The 16450-nt window shown below is 38.3% G+C and overlaps 1 protein-coding gene across 6 annotated transcripts in view; it reads left to right on the plus strand.

Moving 5' to 3' along the window:
• The window catches only part of SLC25A13 (solute carrier family 25 member 13), a 205230-nt gene extending 189106 nt beyond the window's left edge, over positions 1-16124 (plus strand). For 5 of the 6 annotated variants that reach the window (XM_055272642.2, XM_055272640.2, XM_063634725.1 and 2 more), the window contains 4 exons: positions 4452-4590; positions 14340-14498; positions 14593-14683; positions 14966-16124. In XM_055272642.2, coding sequence (XP_055128617.1) covers positions 4452-4590; positions 14340-14498; positions 14593-14683; positions 14966-15152 — 576 coding nt within the window. In that variant the 3' untranslated portion in view covers positions 15153-16124. The remainder of the gene's footprint in view (positions 1-4451; positions 4591-14339; positions 14499-14592; positions 14684-14965) is intronic. The other variant, XM_063634731.1, reaches the window with a different exon arrangement.
• The last annotated feature ends 326 nt before the right edge of the window (positions 16125-16450 follow it).

Genomic DNA, 16450 nt, shown 5'->3' on the forward strand with positions numbered 1-16450 from the left:
TGATGATGCTGCCGCCAGAATCTCTAAGCTTGTCTAATTGGCCTGTGTCAATTGTGGACTATTAACTTGAAGTTAAGTGAGGCCTACCCTTAAAGAAGCTTTTCTGGATCTTAAATAGAATGATGATGGAGAGACTTTAGCATGATATATAATTGGAATGGAGGCAGAGTTGATAATTAAACTAGATCTGAGTTTTTTTTCCAGTTTATAACATAGGTCTACCCTGAGATGATTTTTGTTGTCCCTGTCTGGATATTAGTGTGCCTTTTATTTAAAAAGAAAAACCCAATAGTTTCTCATCTTTAGAGAGATTAGATGATTGTATTTTGCATTTATTAATTTTCCCCAAGTGATTGTAGTATATACTGAGGAAATTCAGGACCAGTCAGAGAATGTTTTAAGGGCAGAGCCGCCTAGAAAACCAGTAAAAAAAAAAATAAAAAATAAAAATAAAATAAAAAACCCAAAGCAGGAAAATGTGGGGATTTTCTTATATGGCAGGAATGTTTAAATATTTTTTTTAAGTGGCACACCTTTGTAACTTATTAATTCTTAAATGGCCAAAGTAATATTTTTGTGTTGCTGATGCAGGCTCTAGGGCAGCATGGAATGTTTCCCTTTGTTATAAAGTTGCCTGTTCAGAATGGCTGATCACTTGGTAAAAATTATACTTGGGACAAGTAGAATTCAAGTCAAACAGGTTTATGTTTTGCTGTAGTACTGGAGAATGGGTGTTCACACAAAGTGAAGGATTTATCAAGGAATCCGGGAGAGAAACATTTTCACTCTTAGAACTTTTAAGTCTTTTTAACATCCTGCTTCCCTTTTCATTGTGCAAGAGCAACAGGTCAGTTATTGCCTAAGGCAGTCTTACAAATTGGCACCTGCCTTTATGCCTAAGACCTAAAGGAAGTGGTGGGGAAAAAAGAGGCCAGAGAAATTTAATAAGTCTGTGTCTTTCCTTGGGAATTGGGCTTTGATGCCTGGGGTGCAAGAGAGGTGAAGGGCCGCCTCCTGACGCAACTGGGAGAGGTATTTTCTGCAGAGAGACACCAGAGCAGGTGCTAGGAGAGGCAGGGAGACACAGCTGTCGGGTGAACACATTTGTGTCCCTTAATGTTTGTAATGCAGTGGATACCTTACAAGGACTTTCACACGTATTACTTCATTCATTCCTAAAGTTTCAGTTGTCCCAGTCACCTGAAGAAGGTGGCCTTTGCTATTTTTGACAGGTGAGGAAGTTTAAGAGCTTGATTTCTACAAGTGCTCTTCACATGGCTGGGGTGACAGGATGATCACACCAGGCGGAAGTTCTTTTGCTTCCTTGACTTCCATTTCTTCCTTTTTCTCAGGTAAACAGACACCAAAGACTTCTTGCATATCCTAACATTTGTTCTAGTCTGCGTAAACACTTTGACCACATTGCTTGATTCCTGGAAAATGAAATACAACCCATTTCTAGGCATTTTTCCTTTAGTGTTGCAATTCTACCCTTTCCTCAGAGTTTTATATATATATATATATATATATATATATAATTGTTTGTATGTTTGGTTTTTGATCAAGCCATTTTTCATCTCAGCCATGTAGAGTTGTTTTCCAACATCTCTTGAAGTACATCTCACATCTCTTGTAGATGCCTTTGTAATAGGGATACATGATTTACTGTCATGATTTCAGGAAAGGAAGAAGGAGGCTCTCAGAAGGTGGAACACTCAGTGGGTCCTTCTTCAGAAAATCCAACTGATTCTTCATGCGCCTTTACTCTTCCTTTGCTTCAGGGATGTTTATAATTTCGGGTCATGTCTTCCCATGGCCTTCTGATCATATTGAAGCCACATAGCACAAGACAGGTTAATCTGCTTCTCTTTCTCGCCTCGCCCCCTTTTTTTAAACTTTAATGTTTCAGTACAAAATTAGTGACTGTTTCCTTCTACATTTTGTTACATCCCCAACAAATAATATATCTTTGTTTGAAAAGCTAAAAGTGGCCAGGCGCAGTGGCTCAATGCCTGTAATCCCAGCACTTTGGGAGGCCAAAGCAGGTGAATCACCTGAGATCAGGAGTTGGAGACCAGCCTGCCCAACGTGGTGAAACCCCGTCTCTACTAAAAATACAAAAAATTAGCTGGGCATAGTGGCAGGCACCTGTAGTCCCAGCTACTCAGGAGGCTGAAGTAGCAGAATCGCTTGAACCAGGGAGGCGGAAGTTGCAGTGAGCTGAGATCACACCACTGCACTCCAGCCTGGGCAACTCGGGCAACAAAGCGAAACTCCATATCAAAAAAAAAAAAAACAACAACAAATGAAAGAAAAGCTAAAAGTTTGGTTTTAGTTTCTGATATATTTTTCCAAGAAATAATGTTCTTTTAATTTTTATTTTTTATTTATTTATGTTTTTTATTAAGATGGAGTCTTACTCTGTTGCCCTGGCTGGAGTGCAGTGGCGTGATCTCAGCTCACTACAACCTCCACCTCCTGGGTTCAAGCGATTCTTCTGCCTCAGCCTCCCGAGTAGCTGGGATTAAAGTGATCTTCATTTGAGTTGACTATTTGGTGTCTAATTTGAGTATCTTCTGGACTGAATCTACATGTGGATGAATAGCTAGCAACACTTACAAGAAGGCTTGGGGCAAAAAGGGAAAAGGAAGGAAAAACAGAAACTAAACGCTGATATTGTTACCCTTATACAATAACAGCCCGAATTATAACTTTTTAAAAAACTAGTTGTAAGAAAAGGATTGGATGTTACACACAATTATTAACATTATACTATATGTTTTCCCTTTGAAAGAGCTGGGAGAAGTGGAAAAAACTCTTAAGAGTCTTGAGTTTTGGACTTCTCTCTGGAACTACCTCCAGGGTGCCCTCTGAACAAGCCAAGGGCATAGCCCTCAGTAAATGCACAATTGATAGATTACCCATCCAGGACGATAGATTACCTGTCCAGGACGTTAGTTTGTACGTGCCTAAAATGAGTAGCTTGGGTGTGGTGGATATTGTGATTCTTAATTTTAATTAGACATCTAACACTTTGGGGGTGGAAAAGATACAGAAGCCTGAGCTTGTTGGCAGTACATGAGGTAGATGAGTGCTTCTCTGAATACCTGTACACACAGAGTGAACAGAGACATGCTTACACATCCATGGGTAAGTTGGCTGAGAAGAGCCAACATGACAGAATCCAGATTTCAAGCATTTGTTCTGGTTGGCAGGATGAGCCAAAGTAGGGTGCAACTTAATAGGATTAAATCTGATGTCCTGCCTGTGTTACTTGTGTGAGGCAACTAATTAAGTTATAGTAGACTTGAGTTAATGGTAATTCATATGAAAAAGACTAAGGGTTTTATTACCCACAAGCTCAGTTTGAGTCAGGAGTGAAATGTGGGTGTCAGGAAAATCAAGGCTATAGTAACAGATACGTACTGTTAAAGAACTTTGACAGTTTGGAGCATCAGACAGAAATACCCAAGATCCAGTATTACTAGGCCTCAGTAAATGTCACTGGGTGTGGCTAGATCTGTTGACTCTGGCTGGATTCATTATTTTCTTTTGGGAATCTCTGTATTTGGTGGAAATTTTTAGTTATTAGAAATCTGTTAAATAAATGGTATTAAATCATTACATGTTGAAAAGTGATGATTTCTTTCCCATTCACCCTACCCAAAACACAATATATGTGTTGTGGTTTTCATTATAATATATCATATTTCTGGGCACTCATCAATTCGTGGGGCCTCTGCATGGCATTATGTTGGCAACAGAAACTATTTGTTGAAGACTTTGCTGTAGGAACTGATTGTTCTACACACAGCTGTAAAATGTATCCAAATTATTGTGAATATTTCAGGCTTTAGAGCAGGCATTTATCAATGTTTCATAAACCCTGGGTGGCAGGTAAGTAAGTATATAAGAAAATTAGAAGGATCCACGAACCCCCAAAAAGATATAATTTTTTATGTATGTGTAATTTCTTTCTGGGAAACAGTCCAAACAGTACAAAAAGCAAACTCCTTTTCCCCCCACCTGTATAATTTGTCTACTTCCTAGTGTGTAAACAAAGAGGCATCTTGACTGCCGTTACCCATCTTTGGTGAAACCAGAGAACAGATCTTCCTTGAAATGCCAGTGACTTGCCACCAGTAGGGATTTAAAAGGATGTCACAGGCAGAGTTCCAAAAAGGTTTTAATTGAAGTCCTAGCATTAGAATAAATGAGAACTGCCCTTCTCCCCTCACAGCACACAACAAAACTAGTTTTTGTTTTAAAAACAAAGTTTAGATTTATTACTTGCAGAATTTGGGTTATTTTTTTCTGTTCCACTTTCAATGTGTGAGTACAAATTTGGTCTTCTCCAGGAATATTTTGTTCTGAGGTGAGTTCCAGAGAAGCTTGATCTCCTCAATGGGATATGTGTTTCATGTGGTTTTTCTTCCTTTGCAAATGTGCAGGGTGCCAAAGCATGCTTTCTGCGGGACATTCCTTTCTCGGCCATCTACTTTCCGTGCTATGCTCATGTGAAGGCTTCCTTTGCAAATGAAGATGGACAGGTTAGCCCAGGAAGCCTGCTCTTAGCTGGTGCCATAGCTGGTGAGTGTCCCCCATGGAGTTCTCTTACTTCCCTGACCCTTGCTGCCCCCATTCCCTAGCTGCATGCTACTACATTGAAATTTTTTTCCTGATAGTTCTTGACAGGGTATGTGTGAGTTCGCTAGAGATTGAAGAGCTACTGAAAAAAAAGGGAAAAAATTAATCTTCATTCTGGCAGATGAGATTATTAGACAAGCTTAATTTCTTAACTCTAGAAAAGGCTCATTAAATATTGGCTTATTTTGTGGTATTGTGGAACTCCAATTCAAGTTCCATATCATTTCATAGTCTCACTTCATAGCATAAGAATAACTGTTTAGCCGGAAGTTTTTAAAGATTTGAATACATTTGTCTTGAACATGTCTAAACAAAATAGTGCATAAAAGCCTGTCCAGAACTTAAACAATAGTTGGAGAAAAGAAATGTAGTAGAACCAGAAAAGACCTGGGCCAATTAGAGACACCTGTTTCCTCCCTGTGTTATGGGGGGATGGTGGTAATTAAATCACAGATGGAAATAACTATCTTCTTTTTTTCAGTGCTCCATTGAAAACATCGATAGAAAATAATTAGCCATTCCAGGGATCAGTTCACTTTTTGATGCTCCTTCTTGTCAAGGGTCCCTAAGAGCAGGAACAGTCTGGATTAGCTCTCCAAGTGGTGACATTTAATAAGTTAACAAACCCTAAGGCAGTCACAGGATGCCTGGATCCAAACATTTTTGATACCTGTGCTATTCTCATCAGATATGTAACTAGAGTCTCCATGCTTTTCTCAAAGATAGCATAAGAACAACTCCCAGCTTTGAGAAGTTGTTTGCTGTTTTGTGCACACCTCACCTACCCTGGCTGCAGCCTGGGGAGCCCCTGGATGCAGGAACCTGTGTAGCTCCTCCTTAATTCTTAGTTAATCCTTTTCCTTCAAAGGCGGTGATATTGGTATATGAGGCAGGGCTACTGTTTCCTGGCTGCTTAGAAACCTCAGTTGTGTTAGTAGCAGTGATACCACTGTATCTAGAGCAAGAGATCATGATTTCAGGACTTGAGTATAAAATTCCCAATTTTAATTCCAGCTTGACTCATGGTGGCCTATATGTAATTTCTTATATATCTGTAAATGAGAAAATGTTTTGAACCAAAGGGTTATAATTGATTTCAAATTATTTACTTGCAATAAGGTAGGACCTAATGAGAATAACTAAGTACCACTTATTAATGTGTGACCTTGAGCAAGTTACTTCACTTCTTGTAAGCTTTGGTTTCCTCAGCTATAAATGGAGATCACAACTGCATCTACTACAGAGGGTGTGTGAGGCTCAAGTGAGAGGATCCATGTGAAAGACTTGGCATAGTTCTTAGCTAAAATGCTCAATAACCATTTCCCAAGTGTTACATTGAATCCAAAAGAATCTGTCTGTAAATCACTCCAAAAAATAAGTTGTGAAATTAGAAGTTAAGTAGTAGAGCTCAGATCAAGGTCTAGGACTCTTTCCTAAGCCTCATTTTCCTCACACCATAAAAATACCATCTTTAACTCTTTTCTTGGAGAAGACAGGTACCCAGAAACGATTCTGTCTCTGGGGAGGTAATCCATTCTACCAGAGCTATAGAAATGACTGGTGAGATTTTGTTTCATTTAAGGCTTATTTTTCTCCTTTTTTTATGATTTTGAAAGTAATATTACTCATTATAAAATATTTGAAAAGTACTAGAACAGGCAAATAACAAAAATAGCATTCATTATTTCACTACTCTAATTGCTATTTAACATTTTTACTCATTTTTCCCATTCAGGTTTTTCACAGAGCTGTAATCACACCTTGTATAGATAGTTTTCACTTAAGGTTGTATCTTAAGCATTGTAACCCATCATGGCAAAGTAGTTAATGACATGTGCCTGTGGGGTCAGACTACCAAGGTTCAAATTCCAGTGTTTCTACTCTGTGTGAACCACACAAGTTATTCATTCCCTCTCTGCCATTTCTCCATCTGTATTTGGAGGTAAGAATAGTCTTACCTTAAAAGATTATTATGAGGATTAAGTGAATTAATAGATGTAAAGATTTAAAATAGTACCTGATATATAGTAAGTATTCAAAACTGTTCCATAATAGTAATTTTATTACATATTATTTAAAACTTTCTGAACATAGTTTCTAATTGCTGCATCTTATAGATTTCTCAGTTTTAGATACTTTAATTTTTTCCAAAAAATTTTAAATAGCTAGTAGTATGCTTTTCCCCTGTTTTGAATCAGTTATTTTTTTTTTTTTAAGAGAAATAGATTATCTGAAGTGAGTTTGTTGGTAAAAAGCATGGTTGTTTTTCGGCCACTGACCCATTATTCTTGAGAGTTTGAAGTAATTGACATCCCTATGGTGATGTTAGTTCAGTCCTCTTGCCATCCTGTTGTCTTTATAAATGCCTTCTGTATTCGTTATCTATTACTGCATGCCAAATTCCCTCAAAACTTAATCAGCTTAACACAACTAATATTTATTTTCTCACATTTTCTGTGAGTCAGGAAATAGGTGTGGGGTAGGAGCGGCTCACTCGGTGCCTCTGGCACCAGGTCTATCATGAAGTCGTAGTCACAATGGCAGCCAGGCTTGACTGACATTGGAGAAGCCACTTTCAAGATGGCTCAATGACATAGCTGTTGACAGGAGGCCTCAGTTCCTTGTCATGTGGGCCTCTCCATTGGTCAGCTTGGATACCCTCACAACATAGCAGCTAGATTCCCCAGAGCAAAGTCTGAGAGAGACAGAGAGAGAGCAAGCAAGGCAGAAGCTGCAGTGTCTTCTATGACCTCACCTCAAGATGATAGAGAAGCAGAGGCATGAATGTCACAAGGGTGCAGATCTTTGAGGGCCATTTTGGGAACTGGCTGCCACACTTACTATAGAGCATTGACTTTTATTATTATTATTATTATTATTATTATTATTATACTTTAAGTTCTGGGATACATGTGCAGAAGGTGCAGGTTTGTTACATAGTTATACAAGTGCCATGGTGGTTTGCTGCACCCATCAAGCCATCATCTAGGTTTTAAGCCCCGCATGCATTAGGTATTTGTCCTAAAGAGCATTGACTTTGCTATTATTATCCACCTTCCTCCTGATCCCCCGTTTCTGGTAAAATGGGAAAATACCGAGTTTGCCCTGTTGATTTTAGTCTTCAAAGAGTGAATAAGCTACAAAGCTTAATGGTCTTTGTGTATTCTACAAAACTATAAAAACTGTGTAATGTGAAGTAAGTTACTTTCTTAATTTAATAACAGATATCAGAAGCCAGTGGTCAATGTCATAGTTAGCATTCCAATTAAAGTTAGGAATAAGACAAGGATGTCTCTCTCATCTTTGTTATTCAGCCATATTTTGGAGGTTCCTGTCGGCATGGTAAAATAAAATAAAAGGCATAAATAAAAGAAGAAAGGAAGCAGTCATTATTTATAAATGATTATTTACCTGAAAATCAAAATTAAAATGTCTAACAAGTATATTACAATTAGGAAAAAAAAGATTAGTAATGCATTTTGTTATAAAATAAACATAAAAAATCTATATCCAGTGAGCAGGAGTGATGTCATGGGGTGAGCAGGGCTGAGTGTGGAACCTTGCTGAGATGCTCAGGCAGAGCTGAATTCAGTGTGGAGAAGGGCAAGACGACTTGTCAGAAGTGTGCCCCATGCAACCCCAAGAAGGGCAGTGAGCAAGCACAAATGTGCACTAATCCTGAATGGGCTGTTGGGTGGAGGACGGATCAGGCCCCCACATTCCCTTTGTGGTTGCCAAGAAGAGCAAAGGCATTTCTTAGGGAGAGGATACATGGTATTCAGAGAATCCCAGAAAGTATTTAATAGGAGAAAAGCTTCTTTCAAAATACAGAAATCCTCCTTTTTAGATGGAGTTTCAGGCAACTACAATGAATAATTGTTGGCCTCTAACTTATAAAACAAAAATGTCTCATAGCTATTTGTATGTGTACCATATTTAAATTGATCACATACATAAAATATTTTTTGCTGAACATCAGTCTATTATAAATAATATGGACCTGTGATTAAATGAATATGACCACGCTTTCTATGTTTAGGTAATAATTTCAATTATTCAGTAATGTTATCTCACTTTTTTCTTTCCAAAAATTTGATTAGCCTTGAGGTTAGATTGTTTTAGTAATATGTAGCTTTTTAGCAAAAGTGGTTATTGGTATCCTCACCTAGAGAATGTTGGGTTTTGGTGTTTTTGCTTTTGTTTTGTTCATGTATCTAGTTATAAACTGGGACTACATTTAAATACTGGAACATCTACTCCCTTATTTCACAAGATAGAACAAGACTAACCAGTATTTGAATTCATGTTCATTGGCCAAAGTACATCAGCTTTGTCAGAAAGTGAAGACCAAAGCAGGGATCCTGAAATTAAGAGATCAAATTCTAATTCTCTATAATTAACATAGTGCTTTATCATTAATGAAGGGCATTTCAATATGCCTTATGAATGATATCAAATAAAATATATCTAATACTACTCAAATTTTATAGAATGCTCTATCATACCAGATGATTTTTATCAGAGTGATAAGATAGAGGAACAAGTCAAACTGTAACGATGGTCTCACCTTTGAATTAACTAGCTTGAGATTAAGTTGTAATACAGAAATACCTTTAAAAGCTGTTCCAGTACACAGAAGTGGAAGTGTGTTATACATGTGTGATCATGATGCTTTTGCAAACGTTAGATTGTGATTATGAGAAAAGTACTGTTGGTACAAATTTGTTAATTATGTGGACATAAAGCTTAAGGTATAATAGTTTAAAACCAGTCCTTAAACCCTTAAAAAAAGTAATGAAGAAATTGAATTAAGACAATAGACTGAGCATATTCATCCATCTCTCCTATCTTCCCAAATACCTTAAAATGTCAGGAAATTCATTTTAAAAAAATTCTTTGTTGGCACTAGAAAATGCTAATCTGGCCCTCAGCAGAAAGGAAATAGCCATATTGACTCTGAAACTGGACTGAGAGATGCCACAGTCCAAAACAGCAAGAGAAACTACCTCTAATGCAAGAGCAGAACTGGAGAATGTTAACCTTTGAGTGAAGAATAGAATGCCTGGAGTGGAGGTGGAGGTTTTAGGGTAAATCATTAACATGAGTTAGGGAACTGTACTTTCTTCAGGATTGCCAGGCTTGGAGCTCTCTCCTGGTTTTCATATGGAGCTTCAGGAGACAGTTGTATCTAAGTTAAAAGCTCAGAGCTCAATTTTAAAGAAAGAGACCACCTCCCTAAAGAGGATAAATGTAAGGAATGGACAGAAAGCAGGGCAGGACTTAAGGTAATTCAAGACTTCTACCATAGATGCAGGAAAAAATAAAGTGGTGGCAGCTTTTCTCAAGAAGAATTAAGAATTTAAAATAAATTCTTCTACCCCCACAGTGAAGTTCCCTACATTTCAGCAGTTTGGAATGTCCACACCCTGCCAGCATATCCTAACCCCTTGCACCCAGTTACACAAAGCTCATAGACCCTCCCATTCAGGAGAGAGACCTGTGGGTGAAGCATACCTAGAATATGGTAGAAGTCACCCACAACATTTGTATATAATACTAATCAGCCTATCCTTTGAACTTGAATAATATCAACAGACAGCCAGAGATCCCCAGCTGTGAAGGAGCAACAAAGGAAGTGAACAGAAGAATTAGAGAGAAAACAGGCAATTCAGGGGACAGAAGACAACTTTTAAGAACTATAATTAATTAACATAATTAATTAGAGTCCTCAGAGAGATTTGAAAGAAATAATCAGTAAAGAAGCTTTCTTGAAAAGTAATAAAAGAACTGCCATAATTAAATATCAAGCGTTAGTTCTGAATGATATAATAGATATGATCAAAGACCAAATTTAGACATCTGGAAAATAAAGACATGCAAAAAAAAAAAAACCCTCTAGAATGTAATGTGTAGCAATAATATAGAGATAGAAGATGAGAGAAAATTTAAGATACAGGTAGAATTAATCTTGGAAATCTAACATCTGTTTCATAGGAGTTCCCTAGGGAAAAGTAATAAGGAAAAGGAGAATAGAAAATGAATCAATAGAAGATTGACTTCTCATCTTCTAATCTGTAATACTGGATACTTTCAAAATCCCAAGGAAAGGATGCCTTGAGTCGTAATTATGTTCCTGGTCACACTAACACTCAGGAGGGGGAGGGCAAAACTAAAGTTAGTTTTTCACATTCAAGGACTCAAAGCTTTCTTCCCCGCAGACCTTCTCTGAAGCAATTAAAAAGTGAATTTAAGGGCCCAGCGCGGTAGCTCATGCCTCCAGCACTTTGGGAGGCCGAGGTGGGCAGATTACCTGAGGTCAGGAGTTCGAGACCGGCCTGGTCAACATGGTGAAACCCTGTCTCTACTACTAAAAATACAAAAAATAGCCAGGCGTGCTGGTGCACACCTGTAATCCCATCTACTCAGGAGGCTGAGGCAGGAAAATCACTTGAGCCTGGGAGGCGGAGAATGCAGTTAGCCAAGATCGTGCCCAGCACCAGCCTGGGCATCAAGAGCAAAACTCTGTCTCAAAAAAAAAAGTGAATTTAAGAAGGAGGAAAATGTGGGATATATGAAACAGCAAATAGAAGTTAAACCTGTGGTAGGTCTCCATTATTACTGACTTTGGTATATGTATTCATGCAAGAATGGTTGGTTTTTGGGAGACTGACAAATGAAAGGAAGGACAAAAGTGCCAGTGCGCCAAAGTCCTCCCCTTGCTGGAGGATGCAAATGCTAATTAATTGCACCTGTTGTAAATGTAAACCTATATAACAAATGCATGTAACGTTTAAATATATTTAGTCAGGGAAGTGATGGGGATCAAAAGGGAAATAACTGGAAACAGAGAAAATAGCAAATATAGGATGGCAGAAATAAGCCTAATAGTCACAAGCACTGTAAGTGAATTCAGTACCCCTAGTAATAACAAACACTTTAAGATGAGTTTTGAAAGAAAATCTAGTCATATGAAGTTTCAGAAAACAGTGACATCGAAAGATTGAAAGACAGCTGATTGAAAAATATGTACCAGGCAAATATCAAGAATAAGCAAGTAGCAATATTAATGCCATACTGAATGGAATTCAGGGTTTTAAAAAAGCGTTCAGAAGCACACAGGCATATTTTATAAAAGATAAAATTCACTATGAAGATGCCATCAATTTCTATGTAATATCAATATATAATGTCATCTCTCAGCTTAAAAGTATGAAGAAAATGTGATATTTTCTCATACCTGATGAAAAACTTTATCACACTGCTTTTAGAAGCTGACATATTAAATAGATAATATAGATAGAGATGCAAAGGGGATTTGGAAAACAGCCTTGATCCAAAATAAATAGATATTAACCTTTGTATTCAATAAAAAGAAAAGCACTTTCCTTATAAATATAAATGGGATATTTATAAAAATTAACGATGACTTGTGCCCTAAAGCTGTATTTTGCCAGTCATGTTTTCTTTTTGTTGTAAATTATATTTTACTCTAGCTGGGCCCCCTTTGAAGACTTGTAATTTTTTAATTGGTTGAGACGTGCCCCAAGTTACTCCTGTCACGGAGGTGGTGGACGGCCCCTGGGTCTCTGTGTTTGTCTTGTCATTGAAGAATCAGGCAGGCTGCCAGTCCCTTTCCTGCTGAGGGACCTAGAGGAAGCATCTCTGTTTCCCAGTTTCCTCTTGCTCCCCTGTCTTTAGGAATAGAGAAAATTCAGACCACTTGATCAGCATTGTCTTAGCCGTTTGGAATCCAGAAGAGAGCAGGCAGATCTACCAGATGTCCCTGCCAACCCTGGCCCCCAAAATCAACAGCTCTCTGGTGGCCAAGTTCTTGCCAGTGTCTGCTGCTTTCCTGGCCTTGCTTTAGGGCAGCCTGGTGCAGTTCTCCAGGTTAACTTAGCAAATCCTCACACTGGAAATCTCCTGTCCACTAAGATGTCCAAAATTCCTTTTAGGCCTTACCAGATACCTGCTTAGGAGAAACTGGAGCTGACAATGGAGTTGATGGGAGTTATGTTCAAGTTGCCATATTCCAGCATTTGCCACAACTCCTATCAGTTTTGCCAGGCAACTTACTAGGTGGCATATACATTTCTTTTGACATTTTTGTATTCCACTAATCAGTGGCTTTCATACCTGCTCCCTCCACCCCCAGTACCTCTGTTTTCATAACAAAGAACAGTTTATGAAAATTACCCTAGCCAAAGGGAACTTTTTGCCCATTTTATTGCTTGTATGTCTTTCACAGTCACACTCTGACATGCCTGCCCACCATTGCAAGGCGGCTTTTATTGCATGTCTAAAGCAGGCTGTCTTGCTAAACTCTTTCTAAACCAGGAAGTAAAACAAAATCGGTGGTGTGAACACAGTGGGTTTCTAAGCATTTTTCTTGTTTCCTTCCATTATGTTGGAGTATAAATTCCTGGCCCAAAGTTAAAATAATTCCTACAAATGAATAGGAATTTCAGTATGACTTATCCAGTGAAGCACTGGATATAAAGTGAGCTTTTTGCATGCAGAATTGTGATGTATTTTATAAAACCTCTTGAGATTAATGTTTGAGGAGCTAGGTAAAGATGGAAGAGATACTCCTTCAGTAATATAAATGCAAGCATGCAGTATGCAGATTTACACGCCCCTTCCAACTCACTGTAACTTTAAAGCTGTCTGTTAGACGGATGAAATGTAGTTGTGAGCCAGACCATGTTGGTTTGGACAGAAATTCTTACAGAATTATTAAGCCTTAAAAAAAGCAAAGGAGATTTATGCATCTGCATTTGACCAATTTGGTTTGGAATAAGTTCATAATGGAAAAGTAATAAAACCATAAGAGACAGTGTCTTCTGAGTACAGTCTCGCTTTTAAAAAATCTAAACATGCACTGCCCTATTTTGGATACAGTGACTGTAGAAAAATTTCCCATTGGTAACTTTGGGAGGGTTTTCTGTTGTTGTTGTTGTTCCTTTTTCATTGATTATCAGCCAGTATAAATTTTAAGCTTTCTGTCAAATATTTTTCTGGAGATGTCAGTCTTAGGGAAAAGAAATCCTAAAGTGTTATCTGTAGGAGTCTCCTTCTCCCAGTTTCACCCCTCTCCCCAAAACCTCCACCTCCCACCCCCCAACACACACAGTGTTTTTTTAGCTATCAGTAAAGTCTTTTTCTGGTGTACCTGGAGAGGCTGGGGTTTGGAGAGTAGGGGTGGTTGAGTGTGTGAGAGAAAGCACCTCCTGTGACTGCCAGCAGCCACAGAAGACCCTGACGAGGAAGCGCATAACAAGCTTCACCTCTGAGAAATCGGACCTAATAACTTTGCAGGTTTTTTATTTCAACAGGAAAGAAAAAAAGAAAAGAAAGGAAAACCGCGTTCTCCACTTACTCTCAACCACTTGAAGTAGTGTTATTGATAAACAATTTCTGAAAAATATTTGAAGATTTAGGAATAGAAACAAAGAAAGCGAAGGCTGAGTGATTTGGGCAAGGGAAGGTGTGAGTCAGGTGGGGAGGAGTGTAGGAGCAGACATCTTGCACACAGGAGAGTCATGGTTGCGCTTCCCATAAAGGACAGCAAAATAGGCATTTTATTGAATCGGATTTTTAACTTTCTTTCCACGGCCAGCAGTTCAAAGCACAGTTATTTTTATATAGTGAGAATGTGACCAGACTGAGATGGTGTTGTGTCTCTCCTGCAGGTATGCCTGCGGCATCTTTAGTGACCCCTGCTGATGTTATCAAGACGAGATTACAGGTGGCTGCCCGGGCTGGCCAAACCACTTACAGCGGAGTGATAGACTGCTTTAGAAAGATACTGCGTGAAGAAGGACCGAAAGCTCTGTGGAAAGGAGCTGGTGGTATGGAAATAATTTGTTCTTAACTAACTCTTTGGTATCAGGTAAATTTTTTAAAAATCTAATTATATCTATGATTTCTCCATTTTTTTTAAAGCTCGTGTATTTCGATCCTCACCCCAGTTTGGTGTAACTTTGCTGACTTACGAATTGCTACAACGATGGTTCTACATTGATTTTGGAGGAGTGTAAGTATCATGCTAAATCTGCTGCTAAATTTTGGCTGCTGCTAATACTCTGTTGTCGTAGGGAAAGGTACATCAGTCTAGTCTCTATAATAAAATAGAAGAGATTTAGGGAAATGATGAAATTGTGTTAACAAGGTCATTTCCAAGGGGAGCATACAACTGATTAGAATGTATCAACTCCTTTACATTACATATTTGAACAGGTTTTGAATGTTATTTTTATCAAGTTAAAACAAAACAAACAAAAAATACAGCTTCTTACTCTGTTTTCTCTTCTTGTAGAAAACCTGTGGGATCAGAGCCAGTTCCTAAATCCAGGATCAACCTGCCTGCCCCAAATCCTGATCACATTGGGGGCTACAAACTGGCAGTTGCTACATTTGCAGGGATTGAAAACAAATTTGGACTTTACCTACCTCTCTTCAAGCCATCAGTATCTACCTCAAAGGCTATTGGTGGAGGCCCATAGGAAGATCAGCCCTGGGATAGTGCTGTCTTTTTGTGGGTACTGCAGTAAAGAACATCCCTCCTGGGAGTAAAGCAATGCTTCATCCCTTTTACGTCCATCTCTTGTTTAAATTCAAGTCCAGGCTTTTTTATCATGTGAAATCATTCATTTTCTGGGTGTTTTCTTAACCAGATCATTGTGAAATTATTCATAATTATTCTTTGGCCCTCTGCCCAGAAACCTTTGTTTGTATCTGAAAATTGATGGGATTTGGTCAACACTAACATGATTTGGGGAAAGGAGCAAGTCAGAATAGAAATTAGTACTCCCCTCCTTGAACTAGAATTGTAGTCCCAAAGAGGCTACTGTAAGGCAATCATGGTGCTCGGAGCAGTGTTTCGTGTGTGTTTTAAACTGGTAGGAAACTGGGTGCATATTTATAAAAATAAAAAACGCTGGGAGAAATGAAAAAATACATATCGAATATATTCAGCCTGGCTTCAAATTTTAAGCATGCACAAATTCTGTCTCTGGATTCTATTATGAAGCTTTTATGTGAAACATGTTTCTTTATAATGAAAACCACATTGGAGATGTTTAGTAATCATATTGTTACTGGTACCAAGACTACTAGGGAAATGCCTTTGTACTTTAGGAAAGTACTTTTGGCATTTTATTATACAGACAGAAAAAAACTGAGATGTAGCCCCTCTCCTGGAAGTGCTAATTTTGAAAAACTGCTCATATGATGTACATGTACTGATTACTGCCTATTTTAATAAACACTCTTGAAAAATGCATGTTGCCCTATTGCTGCCTGCCCTATTCTCCTCATCTCCCCATCATTGGCACCCACTTGCTTTTAAAATCCACTTTATCTTGAATTATGTAAGACAAATATGTTCTGACATAAGTATTTAATTCATGTTGCCTTGCTTAATGGTCGGAGGCGCATGAGTTTGTGAAGGTGGAAATAAACCATTTGTAAAGTGATTGAGTTGTTTGGTCTTGTGCATGTTGCATGGTGAGTGGCTACAGTAATTGTCATTACTGGCCTACATGTTATGTTTTGAGGGGAATTTTATTCATATTGGCGTGGATATATCCTCAGTATCTTTCAAGGTAATGTGTTCCCTCATTTTCATGGTTCAAAGTGAGTACAAGAAACTGTATTTAACCATAGATAAGCAAAGAACTAGCAAACTGACACCTTACTTCTAGTCATTCCAGCACTTTCGGCAGTTTATTGTTACGATGAAGGTCACATAGTTTTAGCAGAACTTAGCCATGAAAACTGGTATGAAATGGCAGTTGTATTT

This window comes from Symphalangus syndactylus, chromosome 3 (genome assembly GCF_028878055.3).
Source record: "Symphalangus syndactylus isolate Jambi chromosome 3, NHGRI_mSymSyn1-v2.1_pri, whole genome shotgun sequence".
Taxonomy (NCBI): Eukaryota; Metazoa; Chordata; class Mammalia; order Primates; family Hylobatidae; genus Symphalangus; species Symphalangus syndactylus.